Source organism: Gadus macrocephalus, chromosome 18 (genome assembly GCF_031168955.1).
Source record: "Gadus macrocephalus chromosome 18, ASM3116895v1".
Taxonomy (NCBI): domain Eukaryota; kingdom Metazoa; phylum Chordata; class Actinopteri; order Gadiformes; family Gadidae; genus Gadus; species Gadus macrocephalus.
The window spans coordinates 2621712-2645592 of record NC_082399.1 but is presented as its reverse complement, the minus strand read 5'-3'; the positions used below and the strand labels follow the sequence as shown (position 1 = coordinate 2645592).

At 49.1% G+C, this 23881-nt stretch overlaps 2 protein-coding genes across 2 annotated transcripts; one reads left to right on the top strand and one right to left on the bottom strand.

The window, feature by feature from the left end:
* Positions 1-43: 43 nt before the first annotated feature.
* On the top strand, positions 44-1613 carry mrpl43 (mitochondrial ribosomal protein L43). Its single transcript, XM_060037590.1, has 3 exons — positions 44-335; positions 543-649; positions 1166-1613. Exons 1-3 carry the CDS (start codon positions 205-207, stop codon positions 1369-1371), a joined length of 444 nt encoding a protein of 147 aa, XP_059893573.1. The 5' UTR covers positions 44-204; the 3' UTR covers positions 1372-1613.
* A 1563-nt stretch (positions 1614-3176) lies between these two features.
* sema4gb (sema domain, immunoglobulin domain (Ig), transmembrane domain (TM) and short cytoplasmic domain, (semaphorin) 4Gb) lies at positions 3177-23623 on the bottom strand (the record flags this gene model as incomplete). Its single annotated transcript, XM_060037214.1, is given in 11 exon segments — positions 3177-7808; positions 8935-8996; positions 9433-9587; positions 10433-10548; positions 11069-11291; positions 11660-11798; positions 15114-15289; positions 21662-21816; positions 22174-22245; positions 22248-22286; positions 23524-23623. Coding segments are annotated over 11 exon segments (2286 nt in total), but the record flags the coding sequence as incomplete, so codon positions are not given.
* Positions 23624-23881: the final 258 nt, after the last annotated feature.

Sequence of the window (23881 nt, the reverse complement as noted above, 5' to 3'; positions counted from 1 at the left end):
CGGCAATCATTCATTTTAAACTATTCCTTTCGCCCCGTCGGCGTTGTGTTTCCCCCGGAATACATTCTGGATGCACCGCATCTTGTACATGCCCGTCGATTCGTCCTCTGTACATTTGGTCTTTATATCACTGTTTTGTATATATATTTTTAAGTCGGTGGGGTGGTATTAAATACTCCTCCACATTTAATAGGACGTTGTAAAATGACGTCTAGAGGTACACCGAGTCGCTTCCTCCAAAGTGTTCTGCAGAACGGCGTCGGCCGATACGTCTGTCAGCTGAAACGCATCTCGATCATCTTCTCCAAAAACGCTCAGAGTTCATTAGGAGTCAGGTGAGAAGATGTTGATGATGATGATCTGTGGTGTGACGAAGGGAGCACGAAAGCGTTGGACGGGGGTCGTAACTGTTAACGCCTGTACTTCTGCAGAGAATGGAGAATACTTGGACACAACCAGGGTCTCTCCTCAGTCATATCTGGAGATGCATAGACAAAGTCCGATCAAGGCTCACTGACTGCAACTTATTTTGTTTTTTTCAGGGAATTTATTGAAGAAGGTGTGGTGGATTATGCGAAGACGAACCCTGGAACCGTGGTGTACGTTTCTCCGAACACAAGCAGGATACCCAAGATAGTTGCCGAGTATCGTAAGTAGGCCTACCTGTTCAGAACAACCATGCATATACTAGTTCTGGAATATTTATGATATCTCCCTTACTATGAAGATCATTTCTGAAATATCGAATGATTTGTAATTGCTAGAAAAGGGATGGTTAATCGTATATCAGGGACCAAGTGTATGCTAGTATCATGAATATTCTAACCGAATAAGTTGACAAACCTACTAACTTCCCCTTATTAAAGCTTGGGATTCGTGGGCAACGGGTGGTTGATTGTAATGAAAATCCTTCGTACATCGAAAGTGGCTGTGTGTAGTATCACACTATACTGTCACTGCCCACGGTTACCTGTAGAGAGCGCTGTAATATCATCTACACATAAGACTTGATTGGCACGGGGCCATTCGCATAACACATGTTCATTTATTCACACAGTGGAGCGGTGTGAATACAATTAGTAAGAACATATTAGATCTCAAGGAGCTGTTAATGTCAAATGCATTTGATAAAAAAAATAACACCTGCAATCTTATCGCTGTGCAGTGAACGGCAACGTGCGAGAGGAAGAGGTCACCAGCAAATCATCCAAACAGATCTTAGAACTCATAAACAAGCTGACCAACCAGTCTGGTCTGGACGTCATCCGTCTCCGCAAGCCCTTCCACACGGACAGCCCCAGTATCCAGGGCCAGTGGCACCCCTTCACCAACAGAGCCCCGTCCATCGGACCAATCAGACCGCTACCCTGAAGGACTACAGCGTCTCAACCTGGGCTTGATGGAGACTAAACCGGGGTCAGACGATGCACCTGAGACTGGTTATTTGTATCATTGTTGAGGAAGGTTTCTTGTCTGGGTTCATTGAGCTTCTTGATTATGATCTCACTCCTCATATGTTGAATTATGGAGTGGATCTCAATGTCGGAGCACCTTTCTACTGCGAACAGCAGCTGTAACTTAAGATGATTGAAATAAACCTTTTTGGAGTATGATGTTTTGACTAAATTCTTGATTCTCTTTGATGGACGGATAGGGAGGATTCGCTTTTCCATGCGAATGGACTGCATATTTATAGTGCTGTCTAACCAGTGGTCACTCAAAGCCCTTAACAAACTGGCCACATTCACCCGTTCATGCACACATTCACACACCGAATGCCGTGTCAACCATGAAAGACTTTACACACCAAACAAAATGCAGATATGGACATTTTTGTTTATTCTTATTTGGCAGATATAGACAATGATACACTTTTAACACTTCCAATTTGGGTTAGTTATGCACAACTAATGAAACATTACCCACACATTCAAATGATCGGCGACAGCTGATTGACCAGTCGACCTTCCTGATGCTTGGAAGGGCAATCTCTCCCTAACCTCACTGCCTACCCCCCCCCCCCCCCCCCCCGACCCCCAGGAGTTGATTGGGCCAGTTTGCCCCAGGATGGTTGAACAAACAAAGCAGCTCTCTGCTCTCTTTGCTATTTTCCAAATCTAAAAATAAAGAGGACTTCAATCCATCATCGTTTGGACAGAATGCTGCACGCATCTGCCCTCGTTTCACCCTTCCTGTGTGTGTGTGTGTGTGTGTGTGTGTGTGTGTGTGTGTGTGTGTGTGTGTGTGTGCGGCGCCAACCAGGCTAGAATACCAAGTAAGCACATGCTCGTCAGGAATACAGATGAGTGAAGTGTTGCAACGCTGGGGAATGGATATTAGTGATGACTGGGGCGATTCCTTCGTGTTCTGATGAGGGATGGCTTCCAGCCCGACTGGTATGAAGAATCCGTCTCAGTTGGAGATGGTGGAGCAGCTGTGAAAAATAGATTTCTGCAGAGGGCAGCGAGAGTGTGCGATGACTGTCTAGGAGGAGAGTGGGGAATCATGACAGTCTAGAACAAGGGGACTTTACACAGCTGCAGCAGTGGTACTGTGTTGATTTCCACCAGCAGCGTGTGTGTGTGTGTGTGTGTGTGTGTGTGTGTGTGTGTGTGTGTGTGTGTGTGTGAGGGAGAGAGTGGTTATGGGGACCTTGTTGGATAATTAATGGCCACAGAGCTGCCAGCTTCCTACTGAATTGATTCATCAGTAGACCAACTTTAATACAGCATAGAAAGAGAAACAGCTGGACTGGGAAAAGTAGAAAATACATTTTTTGAGCGTCACGATCTGAAAAGGGACAACCATCTTGAGCAAAATATACCATAGAAAAGCCCACCAAGGCGCCATGAACAACCATGGCGTCAATATGAAAATATTTATTCAGTTTTTTGTTGTTTTGTATCAAATTATCTCGCACTAAAAACCGTCCCAAGTTTTTCCCTTGGGAAAATTGATATACCAGCAACATCAAGCATCACAACACATCACAACCAAGCTCCTTGATGCTAAATGACAGCATGTGGCCGGCCACTAGCGTTGCAACACTCTCTGAACAGAGATGCTGTTGCTTAGCTACTACCTAAGAGACCTTGCGCTAGAATTAGCTCCTTTTCTGGAGCCTCCCCCATGTGTTTTTTAGTTGTTGTCACTGCTTTTTATAGATCTAAATATACTTTTTAAAATCTCATCGAATTTTGTCATAAAAGCTGTCGTAAATATATAAGGCCTGTTAAGCCCTTTTAGACTATACATTTGATAACTGGCTGTATGAATTGACTTGAATTGAATTGAATCAAATCGAATGGGTGACCGATTGGCTCCAGGGGGTTCAGGAGCGATAGGCAGGGGCAGAAGGGCCCGTGACAACCCACCTTCTCCCCCCGTGTACCGGCAGTGTGAGCCGATAGAATCGGATCCATGTGTGTGTGAACATGTTTCCTTGGAAATCTGGCTGACATTCCCTCAGGGCTACCGACACAGAAAATGATTACGTTTCCTTTTTCTCGCAAGATGATGCAAAGTGGTTCATGCCTGTGCAAAGGACAGCGGGAATGAAATATATATGGAAATAAATATAACATGGTATATAAATTACAAATAGGTAGTAACTGTTATCTTAAGCTATTGTATAGTACGCAGGCTTACATTTCAAAATAATACCAATACTATACACAGTCAGCTAAGATTGTTGTCGTTTACGAAAAGGTAGAACCACGTTAAAGTTGTTTCAACAAAAGTGCAAATCGTGACGTCTCTTGTGAAAACGGCAGTTTCTTTGGCCACACGATCCAAGGCTGTTTCTTCCAGGGTTGGCGGTTCTCAGCACGGTCCGTGGGCCTATTGTGGACCGCCGTCGACGGGGAGCCTGACGCGTCTTTGTGTACGGAGAGAAACAGAAGGGAAGGATGCTTTCCGTTGATCTTTCTGACCACAGGAGAACACACAACATCACGTCCTGTTTCCATGCCGGTTGTAAACAGAGTCCTTCAGAGTGATGAAAAGAGAATATTCCTGTTGTGTTTTCCATTCACTGGAAGAGCCGGAATATCTATGAAAAGACAAAACAACTATTGGTTTGCCCATAATTAATCAAATAGCAGGTCTACTTCACCTCTGGACTCATACCTTGGTCCTAATTAACCAAACCAGCAAATCACACAGTCAAACAAACAGAGAGTGTGTGTGTGTGTGTGTGTGTGTGTGTGTGTGTGTGTGTGTGTGTGTGTGTGTGTGTGTGTGTGTGTGTGTGTGTGTGTGTGTGTGTGTGTGTGTGTGTGTGATAAATCACAAGTCTTTGGCTCGTGAACCAAACGTTTAAATGCTAATCCGGCAGCACTAGCAGGAACCCACATCCCATAATCCTTCTCATCGCAAATTACAAGCAGCACAAGACAGGAGCTCTTTGGGGAGAAGGAAGAGCACTTCTAATTGATTAGTGGCTATCCGAGCAATTTGTGAGCCAATAGTGGAGACCTTGAGAGATGGCAGGCAGGTTACAATGGAGGGAAAAGGGGGGGAGAGAGAGAGATGATGAGAGGGTGTTCGAGAGAGAGAGAGTGCCGGTGAGAGAGACAGGGTGAGAGAGACTGGGTGAGAGAGACAGGGTGAGAGAGTTAGGGTATGGGAAAGATAGACTGAGGGTGAGAGATGGAGTGAGGGTGAGAGAGCGGCAAGGTGAGAGAGAGAGAGAGAGAGAGAGAGAGAGAGAGAGAGAGAGAGAGAGAGAGAGAGAGAGAGAGAGAGAGAGAGAGAGATGGAGAAATAGAGCCAGAGAGAGGGTGAGACAGATGAGAGGGAGAGAGATAGAGGGTGAGAGAAAGGTTAGGGAAGATCGGTCAGCTTTGATCCACCTGGTGCCTCCAATTGGACCAGATTCAGATCGAACGCCACGTCCCCCGCTACAGACACCGAATCAATGAAGGATCCTCTGGGTCTGCCAACTGTTATCAAACAGGGCCGGTATGTTATCCCTGGTGCCTCACCCCATTAATCCAACACGCTCGCTGCTCTCAATCTCCTGTCCTCCCTCTCTCTACCCCTCTCTCCTGCTGTCTCTCTCTTTCAGCGGCCAGACAGGGGACAAGCTTCTGCCGTCGCTCGTGTCGTGACGGACACTCAACCCGGGTGCCGGGAGCCTCCAGGGAACCCACCGGCGCTGACTCAACAAGAGGAACACACACGCGCCCCCATCGATCCGCCAGCGGCCAGGACAGCCCTGTAACGGCGGGCTCCTCAAGTGCAAGGTTACACTCCTTTTAAAGCTAATTAGTACAGATGTAAAGCCATTACGGTCCTTCCACACCAAGGTCATTCGGTGAGCCCTTTCCAAAAGGTGATGGTTCTTTTAGTGCTGCGCTGACGTCAGATAAAGGCTGAGGGCATTTGGGGGGAGGGGGGGGACTGGGTTGCCATGACGCAGGTTCGTCAGTGTGAAGGTCCTTTACTTTGGACATGTAGCTTTGGGCATGTCGCCAGCATCGGATGGTCATGGCAAGGAACACAAAAAACACTAATTTGCCGTTGTTTCTCTTGGGGTTATTTTTTTTTAGCATTTTTTAAACGCTGCACATTTTTTTTTTTGACGACAAAATGTGACTTGAGAAAGTTTATGGATGAGTATCGGTCACTCTGTTAACAACAGCTTTAGGGTTAGGGTTAGTGTTGAAAGGGAAGGTGAGGTACGTCACAATGACGCATCCCAAAAGACGAATGTATCAGTGACCCGTCCTGATCTTCTCCGCTCCACTCACCAGAGACAACCCCAGGAGGTCCCTGCACCAGCACGGTGTCAGCAGGTGTCATTGATTAATAATCAACCCGACCCTGTTCCACATGATGAACTACCGCCTGCTAATAGGACAGTCCTCCTCCCACTCACTCAGAGAAATCCAACGAGAACCAGGTCAGTAGAAAAAAAGAAAAGTAGTTTTGATTTTGCTACCATTCGGACCAATCGCACCGCTACTATTTGCTATAACAGTTATGCTATATATACCAGTTCTATACACAAAGGTGGTTTAAAATATGCTTTGTCTTAAAGTAATATTCGTCTAACAAGCTGTGCTTCAATGGAGCGGGTTCCTCTGAATCTCTGAGTGTCTCTTAAAATAAACGATCCCATCTCCCATTTGGTTTGGACTGTTTCAAACAGTACAGATGATACATTTGACTTCCGTAGTTCCGCTTTCCAAGCTATTTTGGCCACTTAAGAGTGAAACGTGCCTCTGATACACCCACTCAACCACGCATCGCACCGCTCTCGAAGGATTTCAGAGAGATCATCGGTTAACCGGGAACAGGCAAAGAGCGGTGTCTTGCTCAAAGGCACCTAGGTCTTTCCAAGGGTCTTTGAGTCACTGATCCGTTTCCCACTCCCTGCTGAGGTAGGATCGTTTCAACCAGCATCCTCGTTGCCTTAGTGTGACTCAATGAGGCCATTACACGCGGTACCGTCAGGCCGGTGTCCCACATGTGTTTCACAGCTTTTCCTCTCAATGTAAATTAAGTTAAGGATCCTCCAGTGTGGACTGAAATACACGGGCAGCAAGAGTCACAGCAGGGGGGGAGGGACGGGATATTCCAGTTCAGACCAAGCCCACATGGACAGTAACACTGTAGAAACGACAACAGCATCAGCCACCCTCTCGTTTAACCCCAGCTAGTCCTCCCTGCCACAAGGGGTCGCTCTCGGGGGGATAAATCATAAATCGACAAACGGCGGTGCCTAAACTGCGAGGGGGGGGGCGGAGGCGGAGCCTAAATGGAGCTCTCGTCGGGCAGCACGTCCAGCTGCGTGTGCTTCCTCTGCTCCAGGATGCGGTTGAGCTCCTCGGTGAAGGAGTGGTAGAGCGGCGACGTGCCCTCCTGGTCCACCTGCCGCAGCAGCACGTAGCTGTTCCCGTTCATCTTGCGCAGCACCGACGGCAGCGTGCCCGACAGCCCGTTGGCGAACTCGGGCGGCGGCGGCGGCGGCGGCGTCGGAGCCGAGTGCGCCGACGGGGGCAAGGGCGGGGCCGCGGGCGGCGTCTCGCACGGCGACACCAGCCCGCGCCCCTGGCCGCCCGCCACGATCTGCAGGAAGCCGTCCAGGGGGTCGTCCAGGCTGGACAGCGAGTCGGAGTGGCGGGCGCCCAGCCGCCCGTTGCAGTGGCCCGAGATGGTGCGCAGCTCCAGGGGCGAGCTGCCCCGCCGCCGCCGCCCCTCCGTCTCGCCCAGGATCTGCAGCCCCTGCTGGGAGAACTTGCGGGCGCGGGCGCGGCGTCGGCGGCGGTTGCCGGCGGCCGTGCAGCAGCTGACGTACAGCAGCACCACGGTGAGCACCAGGCACAGCCCGCCCAGCACGGCCACCAGGGAGACGTACACCGCCTCCATGTGGCGGTACGTGCCCCCCGACCCGGACGCCGAGGGCAGCGGGGCGGGGGGGGAGGGCAGCGGGCGCTCGGTGGGGCCGCCCGTGGCGACGGGGGACTCCGTGGGGTCCGGCGTCGGCGACGGGGTCGGCGGGGTGCCCGTGGTGTCGGCGTTGTCGCCGTGGAGACCGGGGTCGGTGTGCACGCGGACGGAGTACTGGCGCACGGGCACCCAGATGGCGTTCTCCACGGCGAAGCAGCGGTAGGTGCCGCCCTGCGCGGGGCGGGCGCCCACGATCAGCAGGCCGTCGGTGCCCACGCGGTAGCCGCCGGTGAGGCTGTAGCCCTGCAGCTCACGCCCGTTGAGCGTCCAGCGGGGCGTGGCCAGGTTGGAGTGCAGCTCGCACTGCAGGAGGACGTCGTCGCCCGCCATGACGGAGCGCCCCCGCTGGGCCACTGGGGAACAGCAGGCCAGAAGGACAATCAGAGGGGTGGGCAAAACGGTAGACACAGAAAAGAAAGAAAGACAGAAAGAAGGACAGAATTATAGAAAGGATGAGAGCAGGAACAACAGCGAGAGACAGAGAGAGCAGAGACAGAGACAGAGACAGAGACAGAGAGAGAGAGAGAGAGAGAGAGAGAGAGAGAGAGAGAGAGAGAGAGAGAGAGAGAGAGAGACCGACCCTCCAGGATTTCGCGATTTGCAACTTCAACGCAACATCAACTAATCACCGCGAATTCAGGGGTGTGTTGCAATTTTAACCAACCACCGCAACTTTCCTGCAAATTTGACCAATCAGTGGCATCGTCTTGAACTGACGTCAACAAACTACCTTCCGCCTTACTTCTGTGTTTACGTTCAAGCGATTCAAGCATTCATGCAGCATGTGCGCGTCCAACGTTTCACACTTGCCGACCAAAGTAACTGCGAAAGATCGCGAAAAGCATTATCCTGGCATTCTACATGAAAGCGGCGGAAAATTATTTTGTAACATTGTGGTGGAACATAAGCATAAATCTTCCATTGATAAGCATTTTGCCACCGCGAAACATATGCCTAACTACAGAATTGAAGAACTGCAGGCAGGACGTCAGACGGCAGATCACTATGACACAGGCTGTTGTATCCAAGTCAATTCCCAGCGCGGAAAGTATCTAGAATCAATTATTCATGGGACCATTTCTCAGTGTTTTTGTTCTTTTAATTAATATTTTTTTCAGTAATAACTTAATATTGAACAGGAAAATCGCAACTTTCGCAACTTTTATCGCAACTTTCACTTCCTCTCGCATTGTAATGCAACAAAAACCTAAAAAACACCGCAACTTTCATGGCAACTTTTTCGAAAAGCTCACGCAACATCAGGCATTTTAGGCTGCAACAATCTCAAAAAAGGACCACTCCTGGAGGGAGGGAGGGGGGGAGGGGGAGAGAGAGAGAGAGAGAGAGAGAGAGAGAGAGAGAGAGAGAGAGAGAGAGAGAGAGAGAGAGAGAGAGAGAGAGAGAGAGAGAGAGAGAGAGAGAGAGAGAGAGAGAGAGAGAGAGAGAGAGAGAGAGAGGTGTGTGTGTCACAACACATACCGTATCCTGTGCTGTTCCTGCAGCCCCTGGTTCCTCTGATAATATCCTGGGTCAGGTTCGACCTGAAACCACTTTTAAAGTCATTGAATTGTAACGGTATATCTCAATTAATTTCAGTGCTCAGCGTTTAGAACAGCCCATAAATCAACCTGGGCTTGGCTTCATTAGCTGGGCCGTATCCCCCGGCACAAAGAAAAGACCGCACAGTAGGGGGCGGTGCGATTAGAGCCGTAATGGAGATTAAGATATCTGCCGCTCGCTCATGCAGACTGAATGAGCCCCGGATACAAAACAACTCCTCTACCAATCACAACATGTTTGGTGCATGTTTGGATGTGCCTTTGTGAGTCGATGGGTTGGTGGTGTGTGTGTGTGTGTGTGTGTGTGTGTGTGTGTGTGTGTGTGTGTGTGTGTGTGTGTGTATATGCATGTTCTCCCAACACCTGTCTGTCTGTCTGTCTGTCTGTCTGTCTGCGCGTGCCCGTCTGTGAGTCCCACCTCTGGCCGTGCGGCCTTATCTCAACGCAGCTCTTCCTGTCCCAGGCGCAGAAGGGGTCCCGGGCGAAGACGCAGTCGTAGCAGGAGGTGTACCTCCGGCAGGTTGCCATGGGTACCTGCACCACGGCGGAGTAGGAGCCCACGAACACGCTTCGCTGTGAGAGGGCCAGGGATCAGTGAAATGATTGGTCGGGATTATCAAGATAAGATAAGATACAATATACTTTATTCATCTCAGCAGAGAAATGTAGGTGTTCTAGCAGCTAGCATACATACACACAACGCAACACAACATAACACATGTATACATACATATCCCACCTAAACAAAACCATGAGCCCACAATACCTAGCCTATAGAAAAAGTGGAATGGATGGTCCATGTGCATGAGTAGAAGTAGAAGTAGCTGTTATTTAGAGATAACAGTACAAAATGTGTGCAAATATACAGGTGTGCAAATAAACAGGTGTGCAATAAACAGGTGCAAAAAATTAAAATAAAAACAGAGACCTGCCATGGCTTCAGAGACAGGGTTTTACTTTTTAGGTCAGAGCATTTGATTTATTGATTGCTGTCGGGATGCAAGGAGAATTTCAACGAATATGAGAGGAAAAAATGCCTCTTAAATAAATTGCGTCTCTTTAAACATTCTGGGGAGCGTGGCTGGTCGACGGCTGGTTTGAGCAGCCTCACCTGGCCCTGAGTCAGGCTGATTGGACTCTGGGGCTGGCTGAGGTTACAGAGCTAGGGGGCCTTTGGTAATCAAGGCACACGGGTTAAAGCAGCCGCCCCCGCACACGCTTCCAGAGGGAGAGAGACGTGACATTCACCATCTGCGATGCATGCAAACGCATTACCGACTCCGGTAAACTGGCTTCCATGCAACACCTACCTGTGCCCTGGATGGGGAGCCCAGCAGATCCACTGAGGTGTGTGTATGTGTGGCAGGGTCGACTGCCATACATACATAAACATATACATAATAGATCTATATGCATACCATGATTGGGGATAGGACTAGGCTCTCTATGGGCTGAGGCTTATCAAACAGCTGCAGCTCCTCAATGATGTGCATTTCTCCAGCGATGTCTACAGCTCTGTGCAGCCAACCGTGATCTAAGAGACAGAACAGGCTTTAATTAGAACAGACAAGATGTAAACAAGGCATTCTATCTATTCACCGGGAAGGAAGAGTGACGTTTGCTCACCTTGATAGACCATTTCCAAAAACTCCACGAATATAAATCATGCATAGATAGAGCACCAATTAATTAATTAAGCAATATGTATAACAATTTAATACATTTTCATGTAATCACTTCCTCTAAAGCATGATTTTTGGACAAGTAGAAGGTTCCTCCAAGAATATAATCATAAATAGCATCCATCTGCTGCAAAAGGCAAACTTTGAGTGAGCGCTAGGTTACAGTTGGATAGCAATGATGTGCAGGTGTAATTGTACACGCAAGCAACCTAATTTAATTTAATCACGAAGCAGCCAAGAACGTCGTGCCTACTTTCCCCTCCCCATGTCCCGTTTTTTTTCTAAGTAAAACATGCTGGAAAAAAAAAAATTTGAGGAGCTTTCAGTTCGAATGAAATGCCTCAAATAAAAACGCCAAACCCATCGACTCACCGGTTCCTAAGAAGAACACGGGATAGACGTCTCCGTCCAGCGCCGTCACTTTGTGCACAGCAATCTTGACGTAATTGACGTTCCTCTTGAACATCAGAGGTCGTGCACCCATAGGATGCACCTGGCCGGCCACCAGGGGGTGCCGTCGAGCGAAGGTGAGGACGCTGTCAGGCAGGTCCCGGGATGAGTTGATGCCCTGGGATCTGTGCACGTCCGTTATGCACTGGAGACAGAAACGGAGAGAGAACCGACAGGGTGAGAGAGACAGTTGAGACTGACAGACAGATAGACAGGGTGAGAGAAAACAGATAAGATGGACAGACAGGGCAGACAGCCAGACAGACATGGAGGGAGAGACAGACAGACAGGCAGGCAGACAGACACAAACATAATAGTGAGTGAGTCAAAGAACAGAGAGATCGACATGAAAGTAGGAGAATAGAAGGCGAGACAGACATTGATCTATCATTTCTGTTAAGGGCAAAGATAAATTAATGCAGGGAGAATAAAAATGAAATGCAATATAGTATATGGTAGTGGGAATGCTGGGGTGATGGTTAAGGGTGTGGTGGTGTGGGTGTTGGGACCTACAGAGCCGGGTCTTGGTTCCGGAACCTTCCCGGTGTATTCCCTCCACTTCGAGTCCAGGACCTCCATGTAGGGCCCGTCGAAGGCCGACTGCACATCTGCGAAGGAGTACTGGCAGATGGCCGACGCCTTGATGTTCTTCCTGAAACACGACACCGGCCACGGTCAAAATACAGTCAGAGAAGGTGTGCTACGGTTCATTATTCAACACTGTGTTCTCCTTTGTGTTAACTGGGGGCTCAGCGTCACGCAGCTCGGGTTCCCGACCCATTAGAAAGCACGCACACCTCCGATGACAGAGGCGAGGGTAAACAAACGCAGGAGAATGTTCCGGGGGTGAATCATGTGGCTAATGCTGTGGGCTTAGCCACATGATTCCTTCTTCTTCGTCTTTCTCTTCCTCTTCTTCTTCTTCTTCTTCTTCTTCTTCTTCTTCTTCTTCTTCTTCTTCTTCTTCTTCTTCCTCCTCTTCCTCTTTTTCTTCATCCTCCTCTTCTTCCTCTTCCTCATCTTCTTCTTCTTCTTCTTTATCCTCCTCTTCCTCATCTTCTTCTTCTTCACAGTCACAGTGCTATCTTGGGGGTTTGAAACCCGGCATTCATCATATCACTGACAGCTGGTGTAATCCCCCCTTCTTAACTCGAGTTTACTCACGCTCAGTCGGCAAGCAACTTGTTTTCCGTTGGCAGGAAATAATCACTTCTTTCTGGGGTCTGTTACTTCTACGGTGTATTTTGTGATGGAAAGGCTGAGTCTGTGTCTGAGTCAGTGACCGGTGATCTAAGTCCACTTTGTTGGTCTTTTCTCTGCCCTTCTGAAAGAACAGGTCCACTCCTACACACCATTACAACCATGGCTGGGTAACAGTTCAATGAACCAAAACGACAACTATAGCGATATATTAACAAGAACGAAAAAGTGCATGCAAACAAAATAATTTCTACTGTTCCAGAACAGAACGGTTGATTCAGATTCTCTGGAAGCAGCTGATAACGTTATTATTTAGTTCCAATTCCAAGTTCAGAAATTCATTTCAGAATGTTGATTTGGGTTTTTAAAACCGTCGGTGATGCCATCTTTTTCCTCGTGCAACACTTGCTTGATTGATGATCACGGGAAGTCGCACTGGGAGTGTCAGTGAAGGGTTCTGCTGCATTAACCAAGAATCCTCAGTGAGACAATCAATGCTTTGGAATGTTGTAGTCGCATTGAGCGGCAACATCAAATGATCAGAGAAACACAAACCAACAGGGATTCTGGGATCCTAGTTGACCAAACACATTTTAATGAGATAATGAAGAGTTACCGCCTTCGTGCAAAGGCAAGTCATTAAAGATTTAATCAAGCAGTCATAAAGACACACGTTTATATAATTAGTGTTATATTGTTCGAATAAATGTTAAACTACAATCAGTATCGGCGGAGACTCACGCTGTTCAAATGACAACAGCATGAGTAGATAACGGGGGGTAGGGGGGGGGGGGGTCCAGGTGACCCCTAAACTTAATCCTCCCCCAAGGGTAGATTAGTCACGGTTAGACATGTCTGAGTCCCATTCTCCGAGGCCATTGTGATTCCACGCCGGGACTTCAAACCCATTCCAGCGAGAGAAACGAGAGGCGACTGAACAGGAGGCATCTACAGCTAATGGATGTCCCTCATGGGGGGATTAGTCACTGCTGCCCGCACTGGATGAGCTAACACACGGCGAAGGGCTCCCTCCTTCAGGTGAGTCCCTGCGTGTATTTAACCTGACACACAGTGGGAGGGAAGAAGGGATGGTAATCAGGGAGGGAAAGGAAGGACGGATAGAGAGGGAGAGACAGGAAGACAGAAAGGAAAGAAAGAAGGAAATAAAGAGAGAAAGGAGAAGATAGAAGGGAGGAAAGAGAGAAAGGAAAGATGGAGAGAGAGAAAGGCAGAAAGAAGGAAAGAAAGACAGAAAGAATAGAAAGAACGAAAGAAAGAATGAGAGAAGGAACCAAAGCGAAAGAAGGAGAGAAAGAGAAGAAACTCAGACGTAGTAACAGATAGAAATTGAAGCTGAAATGTGATATCCTCAAAGTGTGGTGAAGAGAGAGAGAGAGAGAGAGAGAGAGAGAGAAAGAGAGAGAGAGACAGAGACAGAGAGTGAGACAGAGAGATATAGAGATTGAAAGTGTGAGAGAGAGAGAGAGACGAGAGGGAGAGCGAAAGCGTCAGAGAGAGAGGGAGATATTGTTACAGCTCCACTGCTCTACTCCTCTCGACTGTCAAATCTAAAACACATACCCCCGGGCCAAGTCTTCTGCAGCAGAACTCTCAGCATTTATACACAATGAGGAGGCTCCTCCTGACAGCCATGGGCCCCGTGACGGTCATCACACCCTCCCCGACCGCAGCCACTTCTACTTAGCATACGTGGCCACCTGAGTCAGTCTCCTGTCACAGCTCTTTACCTCCACCTGCTTGTTTGGCCGGCCCCGTACATCACGGTATCGTCTCAGCCTCTTCCGTTCATTTGCGCGAAAGGAAAGAAAGGATGATAATCAGGGAACAGAAGAAAGGAAAGATAGAGAGGGAGAGAAAGGAAGACAGAGCATAGAAGGAGGAAAGAAAGAGAGTATGGACGGAAGACAGAAAGAATAGAAAGAACGAAATAATGAGAGAAAGGAAGGAGAGAGAGAGAGAGAAAGAAGAAAGAAAGAATAGAAAGAATGTGAGAAGGAACGAGTGGAACATCGCCCGTGCATCGGGCAAGTTAATCCGTGTTGTTGTTTCGAAAGAAACTGTAGAGCCCGTCCTCTTATGCACACCACCAGGTGTGTCAGGTTTCCACCTGATTTATTCACTCCGTCGGTGCATTGGGATTTTGTTCGGTTAACTGTGAGCGATTGCTATGAATCGCGTTTTGCCCGCTTCGCTGCGGGTCTGTTGTAGAAGTGCTTTTCCCCGGCGCACCGTCCGTGCTCCCTGACACAGTTCATCAGCACGGTGTCCCGGACTTCCTTTATGGAGAGGCTGTCTCTGCCGGGCTGGTGTTACGGTAACAGCGCCAGCAGCACAACGGATGTCTGACGTCTCGGTGGAACCGTTTGCACAGCCGCTAAGTGCAGGACAGAATCGCTTCCAACCGGAAAGGGTGGGCAAGAGGGTACATGCCTGCTCTTAAGACTCTTTGGCTGAGGCTTTTCGTTAAAGTATTCAGCCTCGAATGGTCCAAGGCAAAAAAGAGACTATTCCACCAAAGTCTGTACCTGTGCTGTATTACATCCTCGAATAAACAATCTATTCGACCCTCTGATCCAACCTGGCAAGTTGCCTTGATTTCCACTTCAAGAGTTACTACTACGACGAAAAAATACACAACGCAGAGTTGTGTATTTTTTCAGTCTAGAAATAAGCTGAAATCGAACAAATCAAACAAGTATCCAGTCGAACGTCGCGCCCCGTCACCGGGGGTGAACCCTCCTCTCACCATTCCAGGCCGAAGACGCCGTAGAAGACGGAGGAGTGGGCGTCGGCCTCCTGCAGGACGAAGACGCTCCGCATGATGTTGAGGTGGAGCTCGTAGTCGGGCACGGAGCAGACCATCCGGGCCTTCAGGAAGGAAGTCCACCTCTTCTGGAGGGTCCGCTGGCCGCCCCAGTCGCTCTGCAGACCCGGAGAGAGAGAGAGAGGGAGAGGGAGAGGGATTGAGAGAGAGAGAGAGAGAGAGAGAGGGAGAGAGAGAGAAAGAGAGAGAGAGAGAGAGAGAGAGAGAGAGAGAGAGCGAGAGAGAAAGAGCGAGAGAGAGAGAGAGAGAGACACGTTAGGCATGAGCCAAGTCCCAAGTCATGACATTGATGTACTCCGCGGGATATATATTAAACTCGCCCATCTGACATGCACAAACCTACACGCACACACACACACACACACACACACACACACACACACACACACACACACACACACACACACACACACACACACACACACACACAGCACATACGCACACCATCATATGCATGGCTGAGGCATAAACGCTGATTCATGCAGGTGTTGTGTGCGTGCACACCGCCAATAAAAGATAGATTTGCTATTGACTTTATAAATCAGTTGTTCCTACACACACCCACATCCACACCCCCACCCACACACACACACACACACACATTGGGGCGCGATGGGGTACAGGAATGCTGGTAAAAGGAGGGCACAGGGGTTCCAGGGAGCGTGGCCGAGCGCGGGTGCGTTGGCTCCCACTGTGCCGACTGAAGCACATTCCCTCTAATTGCATTCGGGCGGAGACAGGGCTAGAGGAGGCTACTCTGAAAGGAGTGATTTAGAACACCTAATTTAGGAGAAAACGGAGGAGAGAGAGGGAGAGAGGGTGGGAGGAGAGAGAGCAGAGAGAGAGGGGTGGAGGGAGGGAGAGAGAGAGGCAGAGAGAGAGGGAGAGATTGAGGAGGGTGGGAGTGAGAGGGGGAGATGGAGGGAGACAGGAAGAGAGGAGGGAGGGAGAGAGGAAGAGAGAGAGAGAGAGAGCGAGCGAGAGAGAGAGAGATAGAGAGAGAGAGAGAGGGAGAGAGAGAGAAAGGCCAGAGAGATGCTGTAGATGGATAGCCCTCTTTTTTTAGGTTGGTCTAAATTAAACAAAGCTCCATCACTCTTAATTTATGGCTCTCTGCAAGGTGTCTCAAACGCTTGTCAGAATATAAAAGCTCCCCTGTCCTGCCTGTCTCTCTGTTCTGAGATATAGACCGCAACAACAGCAACAACAACAACAACAACAACAACAACAACAACAACAACAACAACAACAACGACATCCGCAAAAACAATGAGGACATATTAGGGTTTCAGATGAGGACGAGGGGAAGAGAGGAGCCTGCATTCGTATTGATGCCGATGGGCGGTCGACACGATTGGTTTGTTTTGTTCCGTCAGAACGAGCCAGGTCTCTGAGAAAATCACAAGAAAGGGATGGGGGGGGGGAAAAAAATATAGAAAAACGCGTCTGGAAGACTTGATGAAGCCGGTGCTCTGGGTTTCAAAGGTAGCTCAGGAACGGAACAACAAAACAGGAGCTGGGGTTTTCAAAAATAAAATAAAACACTCATATACGAAGTCGACGCCCGCGAGCGCGTCGATGGCATCAAGTCCCCGTCTCATCATCGTGCCTTAGCCCGACGGGACCAAGAAAAGTCCTAGCGAGGCACAGATGGGAAGTCATACGCAAGAGCATGCAATGGCATATTTAACCAGAGGAACGTTCTAGATTGCTAGCGTTGCCTCTGCGGTAAACCCCCCCAGGCAATCTGTGGTTCCGGATGGTTCCCTCGTGTGTGCGCTGAGGGTCCTCGGGTTGAATCTGGGTTAGCGGTTGGCAACCAGCTAGCGTTCATTCGCACCCGCTAGGAGCTAGCGGCTTTTTAGCACTCTGCGGTCCGGATCGGGGAAAACCAGCGTCCCGGGAAAAACGCTGAGAACAAGAACGTGCCTGCGTGAACACACGGCGGCAGAACAAGGCCGGCTATTTTTGCCTTTTCACGCTTCTAGAAAGAGGTGTTATTTTTACACACAACCGACGTCATTACTCGCTAATATGCGTAATTATCTCTGGGGGAAAAGCGATGGTTGATTGGCAGCGGGGAACACAGATGCGACAGCCTGGATGATTGCGATGACAAAGGACGGAGAAAAGGGACAGGCTTCCAGTCCTGCTAACTGCCCGTGGCAGTTGGTCACGTCACCAGCACGTCTAGTACGGCTACCTCCTCAAACCGGTTAAAGCCAGAGCCCAGTGGAGCGTGGGGGGACCCTGAGCCTATAGGGCCCAACGAGACCTCCATCAACAAGCCGGAACACATGCAGGACCGTAATTGACAAATCAACATTCGTGTCATAATGAAGAGGCTGATTTTTTTTTACATTAAACAATGTGGTGTGATGGCCGAGAAACTGTCAATAATCAAATATTGAATCTTAATATTTTTTCCGGAGGTCGGCCCTTTGACCCCTGATGATCCCCGACCCGTGGTTCGGGAAACCCTGGTCCAGCAGGCCTTCAAGGGGCTAAGGAGCCTGGGTTGGGGGGGGTTGCGGCGGGTGGCCTGGTTCGGACCTGGGCTGCTGCCAGCGCTCCAGAACTGTCATCTCTGCTGCTGCTGCTGCTGCTGCCTGCTGCTGCTGCTGCTGCTGCTGCTGCTGCTGCTGCACTGGAAGCAGCAGCAGCAGCAGCAGCAGCAACTAATGAGAGGGTCTGGAAGCCTCATCGACGTTTCCGAAGTTCCACCCGGTGTTTTAGAGGTTAACTCCTTTGGAGGCCGTGATTGCGAAGGTGGAGTTGGTCCAATACCAGGATTGGTGTTGGGCTGCAAGCCCGGCCGGACAGTGATGCCACGAGATGGGGAGACAGAGGTGAGATGATGAAGGAGGGAGAGAAAGGAGAGGAGGGAGAGAAAGAGAGGGATAGAGAGAGAAAGGAATAGAGAGAGAGAAGAGGAGGAGGGGGAGGTATAGAAGGAGAGAGAGAAAGAGAGAGAGAGAGAGAGAGAGACAGAGAGAGAGAGAGAGAGAGAGAGAGAGAGAGAGAGAGAGAGAGAGAGAGGAGAGAGAGAGAGGAGGAGGAGGAGAGGGAGAGAGAGAAAGGAAGAGAGATAGAGAAGAGGAGGAGGAGGAGGTAGAGAGAGAGAGAGAGAGAGAGAGCGAGCGAAAGAGAGAGAGAGAGAGAGAGAGAGAGAGAGAGAGAGAGAGAGAGAGAGAGGAGGAGAGGAGGAGAGGGAGAGAGAGAAAGGAAGAGAGATAGAGAAGAGGAGGAGGAGGTAGAGAGAGAGAGAGAGAGAGAGAGAGAGAGAGAGAGAGAGAGCGAAAGAGAGAGAGAGAGAGAGAGAGAGAGAGAGAGAGAGAGAGAGAGAGGAGAGAGAGAGAGAGCGAGAGCCAGAGTTAAAGTGTGATGATTGAGTGTGGGGGGAGAAAACAAGATTGCCAGGAATAGTTGCTTGGGCATGCCTGCCTCTCTGCCTGCCTGTCTGTCTTGGTAATGGTGATCAGGAGGGAAGTGAGGGGGAAGGAGGAGGAGGAGGAGGTGGTGGAAGAGGAGGGGGAGGGTTTGGAAGAGGGATATTGAGAGAGTCTGCCTCTCAAAGCGGAGGGAGGGAGGGGGGGGCTGGGTTTGATAGTTAGTGCTAGTTTGCCTGGTAACAGCGCCATAGCAGCCAGCTCTTCTGAGTGAAGAAACAGGGAGGGAACGTCTAGAACCGGATGCTCTGATTGGAGGTCATGGGCGAGATAGGGGGCGGAGGTTCATGGGTTGAGCGGCGAGAGGCTGGAGAGGGGGGAGGACTTCCGGTACAGGGTACATAAACGGTTTGGATATTGCTTTGTCCGATTCTTGTTCAGAAACCCAACCTTACAAAGGTCAGAGGAAACTGGAAATCGCGTTGCGTTGGGACTGGGACACGATCTCAAATCCACCGGTTCCTCTGCTCAGAAATCACTCCCCCAGATAATGACATGATAAACCCCACCAAGGGCGTAGCGAGGATCTGAGGACATTCTGGGCTTAGACCCGACCCCTGCAGGGTTTTGGGGTTTGGGGGGGGGTGAATCCTCCCCCAGAATATATTTAGGATAGACAAGCTCTATTTGGATGCTTTCTTACGAACCATTGAGCCTTTATCTCTTCAAAGTACATTGTGATCATTGAAAATTAACGTTAACATTATTGTCTAGGGATATCGCTTTCTCTTATAAGAGTTCACAGCAGTGTATTGCTGCAATGTTCACCTCTTCATCCTCTGCGAGCGGTCTCTAGTGTCTTCTCTCTCTTATCTGCTGCTCTTTCATTTCTTTCTCTCATCTGCTGCTGTCTCTCTCTTCTCTCTATTATCTGCTGCTGTCTCTCTCTCTTATCTCTCTTATCTGCTGCTGTCTCTCTCTTCTCTCTCTTATCTGCTGCTGTCTCTCTCTTCTCTCTCCATCACCTGCTGTCTCACTCTTCTCTCTCTTATCTGCTGCTGTCTCTCTCTTCTCTCGCTCCATCATATGCTGCTGTCTCTTTCCTCCCTCTTCTCTCGCTCCGTCATATGCTGCTGTCCCTTCTCTCTCTCTCTCTTCTTTCAACTTCATCTGCTGCTGTCTCTTTCTCTCTCTTCTCTCTTTCTACTTCATCTGCTGCTGTGCTTTCTCTCTCTTCTATATCATTCCCTCATCTGCTGCGGTCACTCTCTTCTCTTTCTCTCTCTCTCTCGCCATCATCTGCTGCTGTAATTTCTCTCTCTCTCTCTCTCTCTCTCTTTCTCTCTCTCTCTCGCCATCATCCTGCTGTCTGTCTCTCTCTCTCTCTCCTCTCTCTCTCTCTCTCTCTCTCTCTCTCTCTCTCTCTCTCTCTCTCTCTCTCTCTCTCTCTCTCTCTCTCTCTCTCTCTCTCTCTCTCTCTCTCTCTCTGTCTCTCTCTCTCTCTCTCTCTCTCTCTCCATCATCTGAGGCTGTCTGTCTCTAATTTCCCGCTCTTGAGATGCATTAAGACCCACTCCGTGTTTCCTGCTGGGGAGAGCAGCGCCCAAAGTTTTTCTCGTTGTCAAACTAATTCCACTTTGGCCCGGCACGCCGCATGAACAAACAAACAATAGATCTGCAGTACACGTTTTGAGCTCTGCCTGATTCTGTGAGTTCTGACCTCGCCGTGCCCGAGACCGCATGGGGGGTCCAGCAGCATCTCAAGTGGATGCATCCGTAAGGGTATACTGATGGAGGCGGGACCAACCTGCCGGTAGGTGTAATAGCAGGGTCCTTGACTGGCTTTGAGACACTATTTGCAAGGGAGCCGCGATCTGGTTGGACTAAAATGGGGAGCTTGTCTAGAATGAAGATATTGTTTGACTGCAATGCGACTGTTTTCCTGAAAGGATAGTGGGAGTCTGTCCTTCACTAAACACACTAAATTCCACATAGTAGGGATGCTCGATTATGGAAAAATCATTATCACGATTATTTTGGTCAATATTGAAGTCACGACTATTCAAACGATTATTTATGAGTTTGAAAACATGTTGGACCTATTCAGCATGTCTCTCCCAAAAAAAACGTTGTAACTGAGATCTTTGAAAATTCGCCTTAAAAAAAAATACACCAATTTTTTTTAAAAAATAAAATGTTCCAATCTAAAATAATATACAGATATGTCCAGCTGTTAAAACTCAATTGTTTCGATTATGTTAATCGTTTCACGCTATAATCGAAACCGCGATCAAAATTCGATTTATCGCCCGGCCCTACCACATAGGCTTGTATTAATTTAAGATGATACTCAGGGCTAAAATAAAAAGCTTTAAGGGCTTAAGCCCTGACAAAATGACCCGTGCAATGCCGATGAACCCCACTCCTACCTCAAGATCAAACCTTACTATGCTCACCTCCTGTTACTACAGAGTGTGACACTTAATGTGCTGAATTATGTAATTTAATTCGCTAAATAATCTATTAAAGTCATTGAGGCCTGTTAGAGCGTATGCTTTCCCCCTGACCCAGCAAACTACTGCCGTGATTTACGGCAGTGAGAATGAGCGACTGAGAGAGTCTCTATCTCCCTCTCATTCGCTCTCCCTATTTTTCTCCCTCTTTCTCTATCTCTCTCTCGCTATGAAAGAACTTTATTTTGAATGATGTATTTGAATATTTTGTATTTATATGATTTTTTTATGAGCAAGTCTGAGCTTTGCACAGCATCAAGAGGTACATTGAAAACCATCTCTAATATCGCTTTCTTCTCTCTCTCTCATGCTCTCAACCTCTCATGCTCTCAACCTCTCTCTCTCTCTCTCTCTCCCCCCACTCTCTCTCTCTCTCTCTCTCTTCTCTCTCTCTCTCTCTCTCTCTCTCCCCCCCCCCTCCCTCCCTCTCTCCCCCCCCCTCCCTCCCTCTCTCCCCCCCTCCCTCCCTCTCTCCCTCTCTCTCCCTCTCTCCCTCTCTCCCTCTCTCCCTCTCTCTCTGTCTCTCTCCCTCCCTCCCCCTCCCTCTCTCTCTCTCTCTCTCTCTGACCTTACAGACGCGGGCCACTCGGGCCACCCTGGTCTGGCTGGGGTAGGCCGTGAGCTCCTGGCTCCGCTCCGTGAAGAAGAAGTAGATCTTGTCGTCGTCGCCGATGGAGCTGTTCACGTGCTCCTTCAGCAGCGCCGAGCCCACAAAGTCCGCCTCTGAGGGGGGTGCACGCACCCACACACGGACACGCACGCACGCACACGAGCACACACAGCACACACACACACACATACGAACCAGGTGAGCAGCACACCAGGTACCTCAAACCAAACAGGGTGTAAGACACACCTTTCAGTTCTAATTAATGCTGACTACATTTCAATTTGAACTGTACGTATTTTTCGAGGTGAAATACGCTCAACTTCAGAGAAAACCGCATTTAATTTATTATAATGCGTTTTTAATTTTAAAGCAGCAGTATGTCTCATATTATGTTGTGCCGTGCGCGGCTAGCTTAACGTTCCCCGGCGGCTAGCTTGACGCTGCCCTCCGTGCCGTAACGTGTGACGTACCCAGCAGCCACCGCGTCGGCGCCTCTTCCGTCCGCAGGGCGGGCAGCGGAAAGTTCCGCCGCACGTCGGAGAGCTGCGGAACTCGTACTGCGACGCCGTGAACATCTCCCCCTCTGGTGGGAGGGAGAAGTGCAGAGAGGTAGATGGAGAGAAAAGATGAGATCAGAAGCAGGAGATGCACGGGGGAAGTCCGGCGTTGGATGGGTTTAATGCTCTAAGGGGAAGGGAAATGAGGTCGTTTGGGGATTGTTTGTTTTCTATTGTGGGAATGTGTGTGGATGATGACTGGTTTATGGCCTGAGTGAGTTTCACATGGCCTGAGTGAGACTGATTGGGCTCCGGGGCTGGGTGGGGGTACACACAGGTTAAACCAGCCATCACTACACACACTCAGGGAGATCTTCTGCATGGCAACATGGAGCACCAGGTGATCTATCACTGTCCACAAACCTTTATAATAAACCAGTCTTTCACCACAACCACCATGTGTCCTTGTCTGGAGGAGCAAAGTCCCCGAGGTACAGTGTGGCAGGTGTGTGTGCAGATCTATGTTTTCTTTTGTATTATGAAAAAGAGTTGTGCAGCGAATATAACTCTGAGTAGGTGCACTAATCGCTGTCCACTCAACCGCTGTTGAGTGGATGTTTTGGTATGAATAAAGCTGAAACATGGAACTATTGGAAAAGCATGTCCCCTACAGAGTTTCTTTGTTCAACGAGGACAAAGGACATCAGTGTGCGTGCGCGTGTGTGTGTGTGTGTGTGTGTGTGTGTGTGTGTGTGTGTGTGTGTGTGTGTGTGTGTGTGTGTGTGTGTGTGTGTGTGTGTGTGTGTGCGTGCGTGCGTGCGTGCGTGCGTGCGTGCGTGCGTGCGTGCGTGCGTGCGTGCGTGCGTGCGTGCGTGCGTGCGTGCGTGCGTGCGTGCGTGCGTGCGTGCGTGCGTGCGTGCGTGCGTGCGTGCGTGCGTGCGTGCGTACATGTGTGTCTGTGAGTATCTGTGTGTGTGTTTCAGCACAGAGCCCGTGATGCTCCCCAGCTTGTCTGACTGCCAACGTTACAGGCCTGCAGTGAACAACATGGATTCATTCTAACTGAACTGCCTTACCGGATGCCTTGATACCAACATTAAACTCATTAATTCAACGCTTCTGGTAAAGAAATGATTTAGTAAGCAAGCACATAGACATGTTGCTGACAGTGAAGTAGTTTGTGGCATAGCGCTGAATTTAGAAATGCTACCCAAAGGGGACTCAACTGCAGGGACAAGACAGCATGTTCTCTCTCTCTCTCACCAGTAGCAGACAGAGACACCGTGACTGTGTGAGACTTTATGTTAGGAGTGTATTCATTACCTATGAGGAGGCCCGTGAAGCCCTTGGCAGGATCGTACGGACACCTGTCTCTGCCTTCCTCCAGGCCTGACGAGAAGTTGAAATGCTCTGTATCCTTATGGAGGGAAGAGGAAGCCAATTAATTCACTTAAATTCAGTTAAATTTAATTAAATTCAACTAGATTAAATTAATTTAAACTAAATTAAATTCAGTTCAGTTCGGTTCAGTTCAATTATATTCCATTCAATTATATTTCTTCTATTCTATTATGTTCTATTGAATTCAGTCCATTCCATTCCTAGCACTCCAGTTCACTTCTTCATTCCCAATGTAATTTGGAGTTGGAATAAAAAAAAGAATCACTTCAAACTCATTTTC